The sequence below is a fragment of the Odocoileus virginianus genome, chromosome 17 (assembly GCF_023699985.2).
Source record: "Odocoileus virginianus isolate 20LAN1187 ecotype Illinois chromosome 17, Ovbor_1.2, whole genome shotgun sequence".
Taxonomy (NCBI): domain Eukaryota; kingdom Metazoa; phylum Chordata; class Mammalia; order Artiodactyla; family Cervidae; genus Odocoileus; species Odocoileus virginianus.
The window spans coordinates 27,452,991-27,466,804 of record NC_069690.1 but is presented as its reverse complement, the minus strand read 5'-3'; the positions used below and the strand labels follow the sequence as shown (position 1 = coordinate 27,466,804).

Genomic DNA, 13,814 nt, shown 5'->3' with positions numbered 1-13,814 from the left:
TTGGAGTTTCAGCTTCAGCATCAGTCCTTCTAGTGAATATTCAGGACTGATTTCCTTTAGGATTGACTGATTGGATCTCCTTTCAGTCCAAGGGACTCTCAAGAGTCTTCTCCAACACCACAGTTTAAAAGCATCAATTCTCCATGGCTGATTCATGTCAATGTATGACAAAACCCACTACAATATTGTAAAGTAATTAGCCTCCAACTAATAAAAATAAATGAAAATAAATGAAAAAAAAAGAGAAAAAAATGAAAGAAAAAAAAGCATCAATTCTTCGGTGCTCAGCTTTCTTTATAGTACAACTCTCACAGTCATACATGACTATAGACAGATCTTTGTTGGCAAAGTAATGTCTCTGCTTTTTGTTATGCCGTCTAGATTGGTCATAACTTTTCTTCCAAGGAGTCTTAATTTCATGGCTGCAGTCAGCATCTGCAGTGATTTTGGAGCCCCCAAAAATAAAGTTTCTCACTGTTTCCATTATTTCCCCATCTATTTGCCATGAAGTGATGGGACCAGATGCCAAGATCTTAGTTTTCTGAATGTTGAGTTTTAAGCCAATTTTTTCACTTTCCTCTTTCACTTTCATCAAGAGTTTCTTTAGTTCTTCGCTTTCTGCCATAAGGGTGGTGTCATCTGCATATCTGAGGTTATTGATATTTGATATTTCTCCCAGCAGTCTTGATTCCAGCTTGTGCTTCACCTAGCCCAGTGTTTCTCATGATGTATTCTGAGATGTATAAGTTTAATAAACAGGGTGACAATATACAGCCTTGACGTAGTCCTTTCCCTATTTGGAACCAGTCTGTTGTTCCATGTCCAGTTCTAACTGTTGCTTCGTGACCTGCATACAGATTTCTCAACAGGCACATCAGGTAGTCTGGTCTTCCTGTCTCTTGAAGAATTTTCCAGTTTGTGGTGATCTACACAGTCAAAGGCTTTGGCATAGTCAATAAAGCAGAAATAGATGTTTTTCTGGAACTCTCTTGCTTTTTCAAGAGAATGTGCCAACGGATATTGGCAATTTGATCTCTGGTTCTTCTGCTTTTTCTAAATCCAGCTTGAACATCTGGAAGTTTATAGTTCATGTACTGTTGAAGCCTGGCTTGGAGAATTTTGAGCATTACTTTACTAGCGTGTGAGATGAGTGCAATTGTGCAGTAGTTTGAGCATTTTTGGCATTGCCTTTCTTTGGGATTGGAATGAAGACTGACCTTTTCCAGTCCTGTGGCCACTGCTGAGTTTTCCAAATTTGCTGGCATATTGAGTGTAGCATTTTCACAGCATCATCTTTTAGGATTTGAAATAGCTTAACTGGAATTCCATCACCTCCACTAGCTTTGTTCATAGTGATGCTTCCTAATGCCCACTTGACTTTGCATTCCAGGATGTCTGGCTCTAGGTCAGTGATCACACCATCATGTTTATCTGGGTCGTGAAGATCATTTTTGTATAGTTCTTCTGTGTATTCTTGCTACCTCTTCTTAATATCTTCTGCTTCTGTTAGGTCCATACCATTTCTGTCCTTTATTGAGCCCATCTGTGCATGAAATGTTCCCTTGGTATCTCTAATTTTCTTGATGAGATCTCTAGTCTTTCCCATTCTATTGTTTTCCTCTATTTCTTGGCACTGATCACTGAGAAAGGCTTTCTTATCTCTCCTTGCTATTCTTTGGAACTCTGCATTCAAATGGGTGTATCTTTCCTTTTCTCCCTTGCTTTTCACTTTGCTTCTTTTCTCAGCTATATGTAAGGCCTCCTCAGACAACCATTTTGCCTTTTTGCATTTCTTTTTCTTGGGGATGGTCTTGATCCCTGTCTCCTGTACAGTGTCATGAACCTCTGTCCATAGTTCATCAAGCACTCTGTCTATCAGATCTAATCCTTTGAATCTGTTTCTCACTTCCACTGTATAATTGTAAGGGATTTCATTTAGGTCATACTTGAATGGTCTAGTGGACTTCCCTGAATGGTCTAGTGGTTTTCCCTACTTTCTTCAATTTAAATCTGAATTTGGCAATAAGGAGTTCATGATCTGAGCCACAGTCAGCTCCCGGTCTTGTTTTTGCTGACTGTATAGAGCTTCTCCATCTTTGGCTGCAAAGAATATAATCAATCTGATTTTGGTATTGACCGTCTTGTGATGTCCATGTGTAGAGTCTTCTCTTGTGTTGTTGCAGGAGGGTGTTTGCTATGACCGGTGCGTTCTCTTGGCAAAATGCTATTAGTCTTTGCCCTGCTTCTTTCCATACTCCAAGGCCAAATTTGCCTGTTACTCCAGGTGTTTCTTGACTTCCTACTTTTTCATTCCAGTCCTCTGTAATGAAAAGGACATTTTTTGGGGGGTGTTAGTTCAAGAAGGTTTTGTAGGTCTTCATAGAACCATTCAGCTTCCACTTCTTCAGCATTACTGGTCAGGGCATAGACTTGAATTACTGTGATATTGAATGGTTTGCCTTGGAAACGAACAGAGATCATGCCGTCATTTCTGAGATTGCATCCCGGTACTGCATTTCGGACTCTTGTTGACTATGATGGCTACTCCATTTCTTCTAAGGGATTCTTGCCCACAGTAGTAGATATAATGTTCATCTGAGTTAAGTTCACCCATTACACTCCATTTTAGTTCGCTGATTCCTAAAATGTCAACATTCACTCTTGCCAGCTCCTGTTTGCCTTGATTCATGGACCCAGCATTCTAGGTTCCTATGTAATATTGCTCTTTACAGCATCAGACTTGACTTCTATCTCCAGTCACACCCACAGCTGGGTGTTGTTTTTGCTTTGGCTCCATCTCTTCATTCTTTCTGGTGTTATCTCTCCACTGATCTCCAGTAGCATATTGGGCACCTACTGACCTGGGGAATTCATCTTTCAGTGTCCTGTGTTTATGCCTTTTCATACTGTTCATGGGTTCTCAAAGAAAGAATACTGAAGTGGTTTGCCATTCCCTTCTCCAGTGGACCACGTTTTGCTTCTGTGATTGTGGTTTTCAGTCTGCCTGCCATCTGATGGAGGATAAGAGGCTGATGGAAGCTTCCTGATGGGATAAACTGACTGAGGGGGAAACTGGGTCTTGTTCTGATGGGCGGGGCCATGCTCAGTAAATCTTTAATCCAATTTTCTGTTGATGGGTGGAGCTGTGTTCCCTCCCTGTTATTTACCTGGGGCCAAACTATGGTGGAGGTAATGAAGATAATGGAGACCTCCTTCAAAAGGTCCCATGCAGCACTGCCACACTCACTGCCCCCAGCCCTGCAGCAGGCTGGTCTACGCCTCCACCAGAGACTCCTGGGCAAGTCTGGGTCAGTCTCTTCTGGGGTCACTGCTCCTTTCTCCTGGGTCCTGGTGAGGTTCTGGTATAAGGTTCTGTTTGTACCCTCCAAGAGTCTATTTTCCTAGTCCTGTGTAAGTTCTGGCAGCTCTATGTTGGATTTAATGGGGACCTCCTCCAATAGGGCTTATGCCAAACGCAGGTCTGCTGCACCCAGAGCCTCTGCCCCTGCGGCAGTCCACTGCTGACCCATACCTCCGCAGGAGACACTCAGACACAGTTCTGTCTCAGTCTCTGTGGGGTCTTTTGAGTTCATTGTTCATTGCTGTATCCTCCCATGCCTGGAGCTGTGCTAGGCCTCCAGAAATGTTTGCTGAATGTTTTGTGAATGAATGCATTGGGATGCTCGATCAGTGGCCAGAGAGCACAGTGGTTAGGAGCACAGACAGGCTGGGGCCAGGCAGCCGGGGTTTGCAGCTGGAGGTACCAATGGGGCAAGTGGCTGTACCTCTGTCTGCCTGATTTTTCTCAAGTATATGCTGGGGATGGGGACCCAGCTCCCAGCGTTCTTGTGTGGGTGGAGTGAGTTGTTACAAAGAAGAGTTGAGAATGGAACCCATCCCATAATGAGTTACCATTCACCTCGGTGTATGCCTTTACTGCCCCTCTGATCATCCTCCCTTCCTGTTCGCGGTCATGACTAGAATTACAAACTGCAACTTTAGATTACGCTGAAATTTCCTTTAAGGAACTTTCAACGCATCTCTCTCTTTATGGCTCTGACGCAGGTTCTCCACCTACGATTCTACCTGCCAAATTGCACAAGAGATTGCCGAGAAAGTTCAGCAGCGAAATCAGTATGAAAGAAATGGTGAAAATACAACCAAGGTAAGGCCAGGAGAGACTGGGCCCTTCAGAGGATTTGTTTGAGCTCTGAAGTCTGAAAACCCTCCCCTTTCAGAGGCTGTATGTATAACAACCTGTGTGTGTTAGTCACTCGGTCATGTCTGACTCTTTGTGACTCCAAGCGCTGTAGGCCCACCAGACTCCTCTGTCCATGGAATTCTCCAGGCAAGAATATTGGAGTGGGTTGCCATAGGTCAAATGGACATTACAACCGGTTCATTCATGGTTAACTTCATCACTGAGACCAAATGAAGCAGGGCATCTCTTTAATTTCTCCTATTTTATCTTAAAAGCTGCTAACAGTTTTATAGTCTAGTTCCAGAGTTGGTACACTCTCCCCCAGGTGGTAAATCTATCAGGCTCTGCAGAACAAGAGGCAAGTTCTTACCTCTTTGAGTAACCATTCTCAACAAAACGATGATAGTCTTTTTTTTTTTTTTTACATTTTACATTTAAACATGATCATCCTTCGCTTTTGGGCTGTAAAAAAGACAGTGGTGGGATTTTGCAAGGTTTTTTCCAGCAAATCCTGAGTCCATGCCAATTCCTCTGATTCTAATCCAGCATCACAGGTTTCTTTGTAACTTCCCCATTCCAAATTAGTGTTTTCCTTTTCCTGCACTGAGAACCCAGGTTTCCAAAAGCATTGTATGTTCTTGCTCATTTGGTCTCTCATACAAGTGAAAGTCGCTCAGTCATGTCCAACTCTTTGTGACCTCATGGACTATACAGTCCATGGAATTCTCCAGGCCAAAAACTGGAGTGGGTAGCCTTTCCCTTCTCTGTGGGAGCTTCCCAACCTAGGGATTGAACCCAGGTCTCCCACATTCTGAGCAGACTCTTTACCAGCTGATCCACCAGGGAAGCCCAGGAATACGGGAGTGGGTAGCCTATCCCTTCTCCAGTGGATCTTCCTGACCCAGGGATCAAACCGGAGTCTTCCTGCATTGCAGGTGGATTCTTTACCCACTGAGCTACATGGGAATCCTGGTCTCTCTTATAGTTTATACAAAAAAGTTTTCAGAATCATTACACAAGTGCCACTACATATACTAAGTGTAGTTTGAGTCTCTTTATGGTTATTTTTAAATTTAGAATATCCCACTAAGATTACTAAGGTTATTCTGTTCTAAAGATATGAGAATTGATTATTTTTTTTCTGTATCTTATGCTCTTCTCTGTATCTATTGATGTCCATTTTCAGGGTTTGCTTTTTTCCCTGCCCTTAAATTTTAAATATGTAAAACATTTATATAGTACAGAAGTCAGTATTATATACAAAGGTATACTTAAAGACTTGTCTCCATTCCACCCTTTTTCATGCCTTCTTCAACTTCTTCTTAGAGTAATCCTTTTTTTTTTTAACTTAATTTCTCGTTTATTCTTCCTGGGTTACTTCTTGTGGAAATAAGCATCCAGGTGTGTGTGTGTGTGTGTGTGTGTGTGTGTGTGTGTGTATTCTCATTTCTCTTCCTTGTTACTCTTTTGTATCTTGTTCCTCTCACTTAACAGTAGTATCAGAAATATTGATTCGTTGAGATCTTTTTGGTTTTTCTTAGGACTTTATAGTGCTCTGTTGTGTGTCGTTGTTTAGTCACTAACTTGTGTCTGATTCCTTAGCTTCCCCATGAACTGCAGCACACCAGGCTCCTCTGTCATATCTGACTCTCTTGCAGCCCCATCAACTGCAGCCCGCCAGGCTCCTCTGTCCATGGGGTTTCCCAGGCAAGAATACTAGAGTGGGTTGCTATTTCCTTCTCCAGGAGATCTTTCCGACCCAGGAAACTAACCCAAGTCTCCTGCACTGGCAGGCAGATTCTTTTCCACCGAACCACCAAGGAAACCCCTATTGTGTGTACTGTAGTTCATTAACCTGTCTCCTAAGAATAGGCATTTAGATTGTTTCCTGTATTTTGCTCTTAAGAATAATGCTGCAATAAATAGCTTTGTGATTTTCTTTTTTCTTTTTTTTGGTGAGATTCTTTTAAGAGTGAATTCTCAGAACCAGGGCATTTGTGATTTCTTTTTTTTTTTTTTAACCTGTTGCCAAATTACCCTCCACAGGGGTTGTCACCTTTGGCTTCCCAGGTTGGCCAGCAGAGGGCGCTGTCAATTTCCTGAATTTTTGCCAACCGAAGTGAGATAAAATTTTAGTGTAATTTTATTTATTTTTTAAATTGAGGCATAATTGAATTATAATATTATATTGGTTTCAGGTATGCAGCATAGGGATTTGATATTTTTGTGCATTACAGTGATCACCAGATAAGTCTAGTTACCATCTTACCATATGAAATTATTACAATATTATTGACTATATTCTCTATGCTGTACATTATATTCCCTTGACTTCCTTACTTTATAACTGGAAGTTTGTACCTCTTAATCTCCTTCACTTTCCAGTGTAGTTTTAAATTTGCATTTTTCATGATATGAAGTATGTTTTCACATTCTTAAGCACTATATATATATATATATATATATATATTCTGTAAATTAATTCCCTGTCTTTTGCCCATTTTTCTATTGGATTATTGTTTTTTTTTTTAATTTTTAAGAGCTCTTTATGTATTAGGGAGATTAGCTCTTTCTGATATATTGTAATTATTTCCTCTCCTTTATCATTTGTTGCTTGACTTTGTCCATGGTAGCTTCTGTCATATGGAAGTTTTAGTTTTGTTTTTAAATAAAGTTGACTATCAATTTTTAATTGCCTTTGCATTTTCACTCATAGCTTTTGCTACTTGTAGATTATAAAGGAATTTGTTCCTGACTTCTTCTAGCAAATTCATGGTTTCATTTTTTACATTTAGATCCCTGATCCATTCAGCCAGTATCATCTTCTGATCTGCTAACTCACTTCAGTCGTGTCTGACTCTGTACAACCCTATGGACTATAGCCCACCAGGTTCCTCTGTCCATGGGATTCTCAAGCATGAATACTGGAGTGGGTTGCTATGCCCTTCTCCAGGGGATCTTCCCAACCCAGGGATCTATCCTGCCTCTCTTACTTCTCCTGAATTGGCAGGTGGGTTCTTTACCACTAGCACCACCTGGGAAGCCCAATAAACCACTTGACTAAGGGCTGGATGAAGCACAATCTGGAATCAAGATTGCCAGAAGAAATATCAAATATCGATAACCTCAGATATGCAGATGACACCACCCTTATGGCAGAAGATGAAGAAGAACTAAAGAGCCTCTTGATGAAATTGAAAGAAGAGAGTGAAAAAGTTGGCTTAAAACTCAACATTCAGAAAACGAAGATCATGGCATCTGGTCCCATCACTTCATGGCAAATAGATGGACAAACAATGGAAACAGTGAGAGACTTTATTTTGGGGGGGGGTGGGGCTCCAAAATCACTGCATGTTGTGATTGCAGCCATGAAATTAAAAGACACTTGCTCCTTGGAAGGAAAGCTATGACCAACCTAGACAGCATATTAAAAAGCAGAGACATTACTTTACCAATAAAGGTCTGTCTAGTCAAGGCTCTGGTTTTTCCAGTAGTCATGTATGGATGTAAGAGTTGGACTGTAAGGAAAGCTGAGCACTGAAGAATTGATGCTTTGGAACTGTGGTGTTGGAGAAGACTCTTGAGAGTCCCTTGGACTGCAAGGAGATCCAACCAGTCCATCCTAAAGAATATCAGTCCTGAATATTCATTGGAAGGACTGATGCTGAAGCTGAAACTGCAATACTTTGGCCACGTGATGCAAAGAACAGGCTCCTTTGAAAAGACCCTGATGCTGGGAAAGATTGAAGGTGGGAGGAGAAGGGACGACAGAGGATGAGATGGTTCGATGGCATCACTGACTCAATGGACAAGACTTTGAGTCGGATCTGGGAGTTGGTGATGGACAGGGAAGCCTGGCATGCTGCAGTCCATGGGGTTGCAAAGAGTCGGACACGACTGAGCAAGTGAACTGAACTGAATTATAAAAATGAGTTTCCCGTATGACTGAATTATTGCCCAGCTTAGATTAAATTCCTCAATGTAGGCTTTCTGGATTTAGGTTGTATAAAATTTTAAGCACTTTAAAAATGTCTCAGATTCACATGTCTATACCAATTCTGATGAACTTTAAAAAAATCTTTCTCTGTTAAGTATACAGTGGTTTAATATACATTTTAAAAGTTACTTATGCCATTGAGCATCTTTTAATATATTTTTTGGATGTTTGTATTTCTTCCTTTATGAATTGCCTGTTACATTCCTATACATATTCTTAACCTAACTTATTGTTTCTTAATTTCCAAGTGTTTCTTACCTATTTGTTAACTAAAGTTTGATTAAGCTTTGATCTGGCACATTTGGTACAAATACTTTTTCTATTAATTTGGATTTGGATTTTATAAATGACTTCTTAAAAATATACATACTTGTTAAATTTTACTTGAAATTATCACTGTTTTTATTCATGGCCTTTTCTTATAGGAGAAAGGGAGATAATAGAAAGGCTTTTTTTTTTTTTTTTTTTTTTATTATAGAAAGGCTTTTCATACTCAGGGATTATGTTAACAGAAATACTTTGTCTAATTACCTAAATTTTCTTTAAACTTTCCTCTTCTATTTTAATCTTTTTTAGAGCACAGAAATCTTTACAATATTTGGAATTTGTTTTGTGTATTATAATTTTTTCCCCATTTGCTAAATTATTAATCCCCACCCAAGTATGAAATGTTTCCTATTTCATTCACTGAATTTTTACATAGCTGCACTCTTTCTGGACCTTCTGTTCTTTTGCACTGATGAAGCCATTGGTAACTGCTAGCATCATAGTCTTGCAATTTTTTAAATAAAGATTTAACATCTGATTGTTTAAGGCCCCCCGTGTAACACATACCCTTGATCTTTCTATATTTCCCTTCATTTATCCTCTTCTAAGCGCAGTTTTGCATAGCTTTGCTTACTTATTTTGTTTCCTTGGTGGGTTGGGGTGCTGTGCTGGGTCTCCATTGCTACACAGGCTTTTCTCTAGCTGTGGAGAGTGGGGGCTGCTCTCTAGTTTTGGTAGGTGGGCGTCTCATTTCAGTGGCTTCTCTGTGGAGCACAGGCTCGAGGACGCTCTAGTAGCTGCAGCTCCCAGGCTCTAGAGCACAGGCTCAGCATTGTGCACGGGCTTTGTTGCTCCATGTACGGCGTGTGGGATCTGCCCGGATCAGGAATCAAACCCGTGTCTCCTGCACTGGCCGCCAGACTCTTCACCACTGAGCCACCAGGGAAGCCCTGCGTAGCTTTATTAAAAAGAATTTTGTGCTGTGCCTCATCTACCACCTCCTCTCTAATAAAAGCACTGCACATGGGATTTTGGATAGATGTGCAGTATATTTATAGATTAAATTGGGGAGCATTTACATTTTTGCGGTGTTGATTCTTTCCCTTCACTCATTCCTTCAGCAGTATTTTCTGCAGTTACTATAGGTCAGGCAGTGTGCTAGATATGTTTCAGATTTTGTTGATATTGGTAATGATGTTTAAAAATAATTTTAGAAGAGTTCTTCCTACTGGAATTTAGGAATGCCCTGGATTTTTTTCATTTTGTGATTGATCACCACCATGAATTCTTTACCTTTTTCTAGTCATTGTTCAGTTGATCCTCTTAACTTTGCCAAATAGACTATTTTTAGCCTGCAAATAATGATAATTTCATTTCCTTCTTTTCAGCCCTTATGTACTTCTTTAACTTGTCTTATTGCATTGGTTAGAACTCTAGACCAAAGTTAAATAATATTGCAGTTAAGGCAGCACTGACCCATTCTGAGTTTTCTTTCCTTGTTTTTGTCCTGTTTTTAATTAATTTCCCCCGTGTTGTATTAATCATATGTTTATTCTATTTTTAGTTATTAATACTACTAGTAACTTTAGTTATTAATACTATTAGCTGTATTATTAGATCTTCTAACATCAAAGTATTTTTAAATTACTCAGATAAATTCTGCTTGGTGATGGCATACTGTCATTTTTAATGTAATTCTGAATTTGCTAATATTTTGTAGAGGCTTTTACATTTATAATCCTTAGGGGAGATTGGCAAGTGGCTTATTTTTTTCTCTTATCTCCTGTCAGTGCTTGTTATTACCAGTGTTGTGTTAGTTTAAAATACGAATTATGCTTTCATCCTTTTCTGTGCTTTGGAAAGCTTCTGTTAAATTCTCAGAACAGAATTTTTTTTCCTGAAAATAATAGTTTTCTTATAAAATATTAAGAAATCCCGCTACTTAGAGATAACCACACTTGATGTTTTGATGTCTTTAGTTCCTGGGTTGTTTTTTCTCTATGTGAGTGACATTGCATTTTATGACTTGATTTCTTTTCCTTTTAATAAATTACGATGGGTATCTTCGTATGTTAACAAATTTAGATGTCATTCATACTTTTTAATGACTACATACTTTTTCATCCGCTAAATGCTTTTGATCTTTAATTTTGTAGACTCTTAGACCTGATGTGTGTGTGTGTGTGTGTGTTCATTGTTCTTTTGTTTGTCTGTTTTGCTCTTCATTTCTTGAAGGAGGAAGGATCTGCCTTCCTTGGCGTTTCCCCATAGACATTGTGGGTGGTTTTTCCGTGGTTCCCAGAGGTATTAGAAGAGTTAACAGTTAGATTTTTCTTGGCTGCTGACACCTTTGAGGGTTGCTTGATGTATGTCATCCTTGGCCAGCCTCTGCTGTTCTGCTGTGTTTTCCTTGTGTGACCCCACTAATCTAAGGAGAGAGCCCCCACTTCACTGCAGTTGTATAATTGTTCCTTTTAACAAGGTAGCAAATGAAACTTGTGACAATCTTGTCTTTCTAAACATACCCCCGATTATATCCGTGGTTGACTATGTTTACAGGGTTGATTTTATTTTTCATATTTTAACATTCCTGAGAGGCTTTCTCGCCACCTCTCCACCATCCTTTAAGGCAACACTTAGAATCGCAAACAAAACTTGACTCTGGGTTTGTAAATTGGAGAAAATTCACATACTCCTGGAGAAAAGAGTCATATGTGGTTAACATTCCCCCTGTAAAGAAAGGCCACGCTGCTATAAAACTTTTAATGGATTGTAAGGATAGCAGTGTGTTTAGGGAAGTCTGTCCAGGATGGCCATGGGACTTGACATCTTGTTCTTTGCAGTGTGGGTGAGGGAACTGTGGGGTTTTTGCTGGTGAGCAAAGATGGGGTACATGCAATTTCTTATGTGGCTCCTGGTAGACAAATAGGATCAGAAGGTAGATGTTCAAGGGCCAGAATTCAACTGATTGTGAAAGCAAAGTCAGGGTTCATAGATGGACCGACTTACCACCTGGTCAGGTCATAGGATTGGGTATAAGTGTTAGATGGGTGGCTGGCCCAGGCAACCATTAAGATTCCATACAATCTTGAGGTTATCACTGGGAGGCTTGATCTCTCTTCCAGCCTTCCCCTGATGGAATCAGTTTGTAAAGCAGCATTTACATGATATTTTTAGGAGATTCCACACCTCTGGACTAGCATACTTAGGCTGTGTTCTTTTCTTTTCAGCTTACCGTGACAATCAGAGCTTTGTTGCAGAAACTGAAGGAAAAGATCGCCCTTTTGAAGGACTTATTGCTAAGAGCTGTGGCAACACATCAGATGTATCCATGTAAACATTTCCACCTCTTGCCTAGAGTGGGAGGACAAGCAGTCTTATTTTAAGAAAGGAAGGAATCTGGGCCACCCAGATTTTTTCCACAGCTTGAGGAAGACCTGGTTTCCAAAATATTGCCTATAATCTCGATTTCTATTTTAAGGGTCCGTTATATGTTTTACAGTGAATATGCTGGCGAAGCAAGACGCACAGCAAGAACTTACTTAGTTGGGTGTAACCTTGACCATGCAGGCAGCTCATGTTTTCTGTTAGCGCTGTGTTTATACCGAGCCCCGCGTTGCTACCTGTCTAGTCTGCGGTGAAAGTAGTCCAGCAGAACTTCTGTGATGCTCTTGAGCCATGATTCTACTCAGTGCAGTTCCCAGAGTTTTGAACAATTCCTTTTCTTTTCTGAGAGGCCTGTACCAGTAGAAACCGTACTTTTTTCTTCCCCGATTATGTAGGTTATTGAGATGTGACTTCTTCACCTTATGGTTCTAGAAGTGACAGTACCCCAGGTTTGGGAGGTTTTTTAGGTGGGGGTGTAGGAGGCACCTGTGTGAAGTCAGTTGTGACATCACCTCTACTTCCTACCAACCATGACAAGTATTAAAATCTTTTTATTTTTTTAGAAATTCATGATCTGATCAATTTAGGAAAATATATGTGACCTGTTACATAAACTAATCCCTTAAATCTGAGTTTACAACTGACCTCAAACTGGGCTTCTCTTACCATCCCTTTCCTTTATCCGTGGTTCATACCAAAGACCCAGACTTTGGTATCTCAGGAAATGGGTTGTTACTGCTCAATTTTAAGCATGGTGAAAATGTAGCTTTTTAGATAAAACAATCAGAGAAGGCAATGGCACCCCACTCCAGTACTCTTGCCTGGAAAATCCCATGGGTGGAGGAGCCTGGTGGGCTGCAGTCCATGGGGTCGCTAAGAGTCGGACACGACTGAAGCAACTTAGCAGCAGCAGCAACAGATAAAACAATAGAAGATGTTGTAAAAATGTATTTTTCTCCAAATACCATCCTTATATGTCACCAGAGAGGTTGGTTTAGATAGTTGCATGATTTCTAGTATTCAGTTTTTTACCCAGTAAGGTTTCAAATAAAAGTTTAATTTCAGTGAACAATTGAGGCCTTATTTTTAACACAATTAGAGCATTCTGATATGTTTAGTTTGTAACTTTACCCTCTGTCTGGTATTATTTGTTACTGCCCAATTAGTTTATTATGTAAGGAATTTTTATTTTATCAAAATCCATACGTTTTAATACATTGACCTCAAGTTAGCAGAGCTGTTTTCTTTACCAAGTGCTTGGAAGTCTGCACATGGGATCAAGGTGTGCAAACTCATTTTAGTATTACCTAAATCATATATTAGAAACATAGCTGAATATTGTTTCCTGATCTAATAATAACTGTATTTGCTAATAGGTAACTGATTATTCCTCATCTTATAATGTGTGTGTGTGTGCTAAGTCGCTTCAGTTGTGTCCAAATCCGTGCAGCCCTATGAACTGTAGCCTGCCAGGCTCCTCTGTCTATGGGAATTCTCCAGGCAAGAATACTGAAGTGGGTTGCCATGCTCTCCTCCAGGGGATCTTCAACTCAGGGATCGAACTTGTGTCTCTGATGTCTCCTGGATTGCAGGTGGATTCTTTACCACTAGCACCACCTGGGAAACTCCCAGACATAGCACATCTTATTTATATGTTAAACCTATGGTGCAAGATGTAAATTAATTTTACTTTCTTCTATTAATAATATCTGCTAGTTATTAATTATAAGGTGTACCAAGCATGGTACAGTAATAATTTACTTTATTCTTCTAAATGCTTGCAGTCTAACCGTATTTTGAAATCTTGTGGCCTCTGGTTTCGTGGTGATCTCAGAATTTGCTGAATTAAGCACCAGACATTTAAAAACACCAAACCGAGTTATTAAATATATTATGAAAGTATTTAAGGACCATCATGTGAATAATTTAGACTTTCCTAGAAGAAATCAAACACTCAACTGG

The 13,814-nt window shown here is 39.9% G+C and overlaps 1 protein-coding gene across 7 annotated transcripts in view; it reads left to right on the top strand.

Annotated features, from left to right (window-relative positions):
* STX8 (syntaxin 8) overlaps positions 1 to 13,814 on the top strand; it is a 199,486-nt gene that overhangs the window by 5,968 nt on the left and 179,704 nt on the right. For 6 of the 7 annotated variants that reach the window (XR_011492229.1, XM_070479090.1, XM_070479092.1 and 3 more), the window contains exons 2-3: positions 4,066 to 4,165; positions 11,696 to 11,790. The exons of the other annotated variant lie outside the window; for it this stretch is intronic. Coding sequence is in view for 5 of the 6 variants with exons in the window: in XM_070479090.1 (XP_070335191.1) it covers positions 4,066 to 4,165; positions 11,696 to 11,790 (195 nt within the window). In the remaining variant the exon portion in view is untranslated. The remainder of the gene's footprint in view (positions 1 to 4,065; positions 4,166 to 11,695; positions 11,791 to 13,814) is intronic. 7 annotated transcript variants of the gene reach the window in all.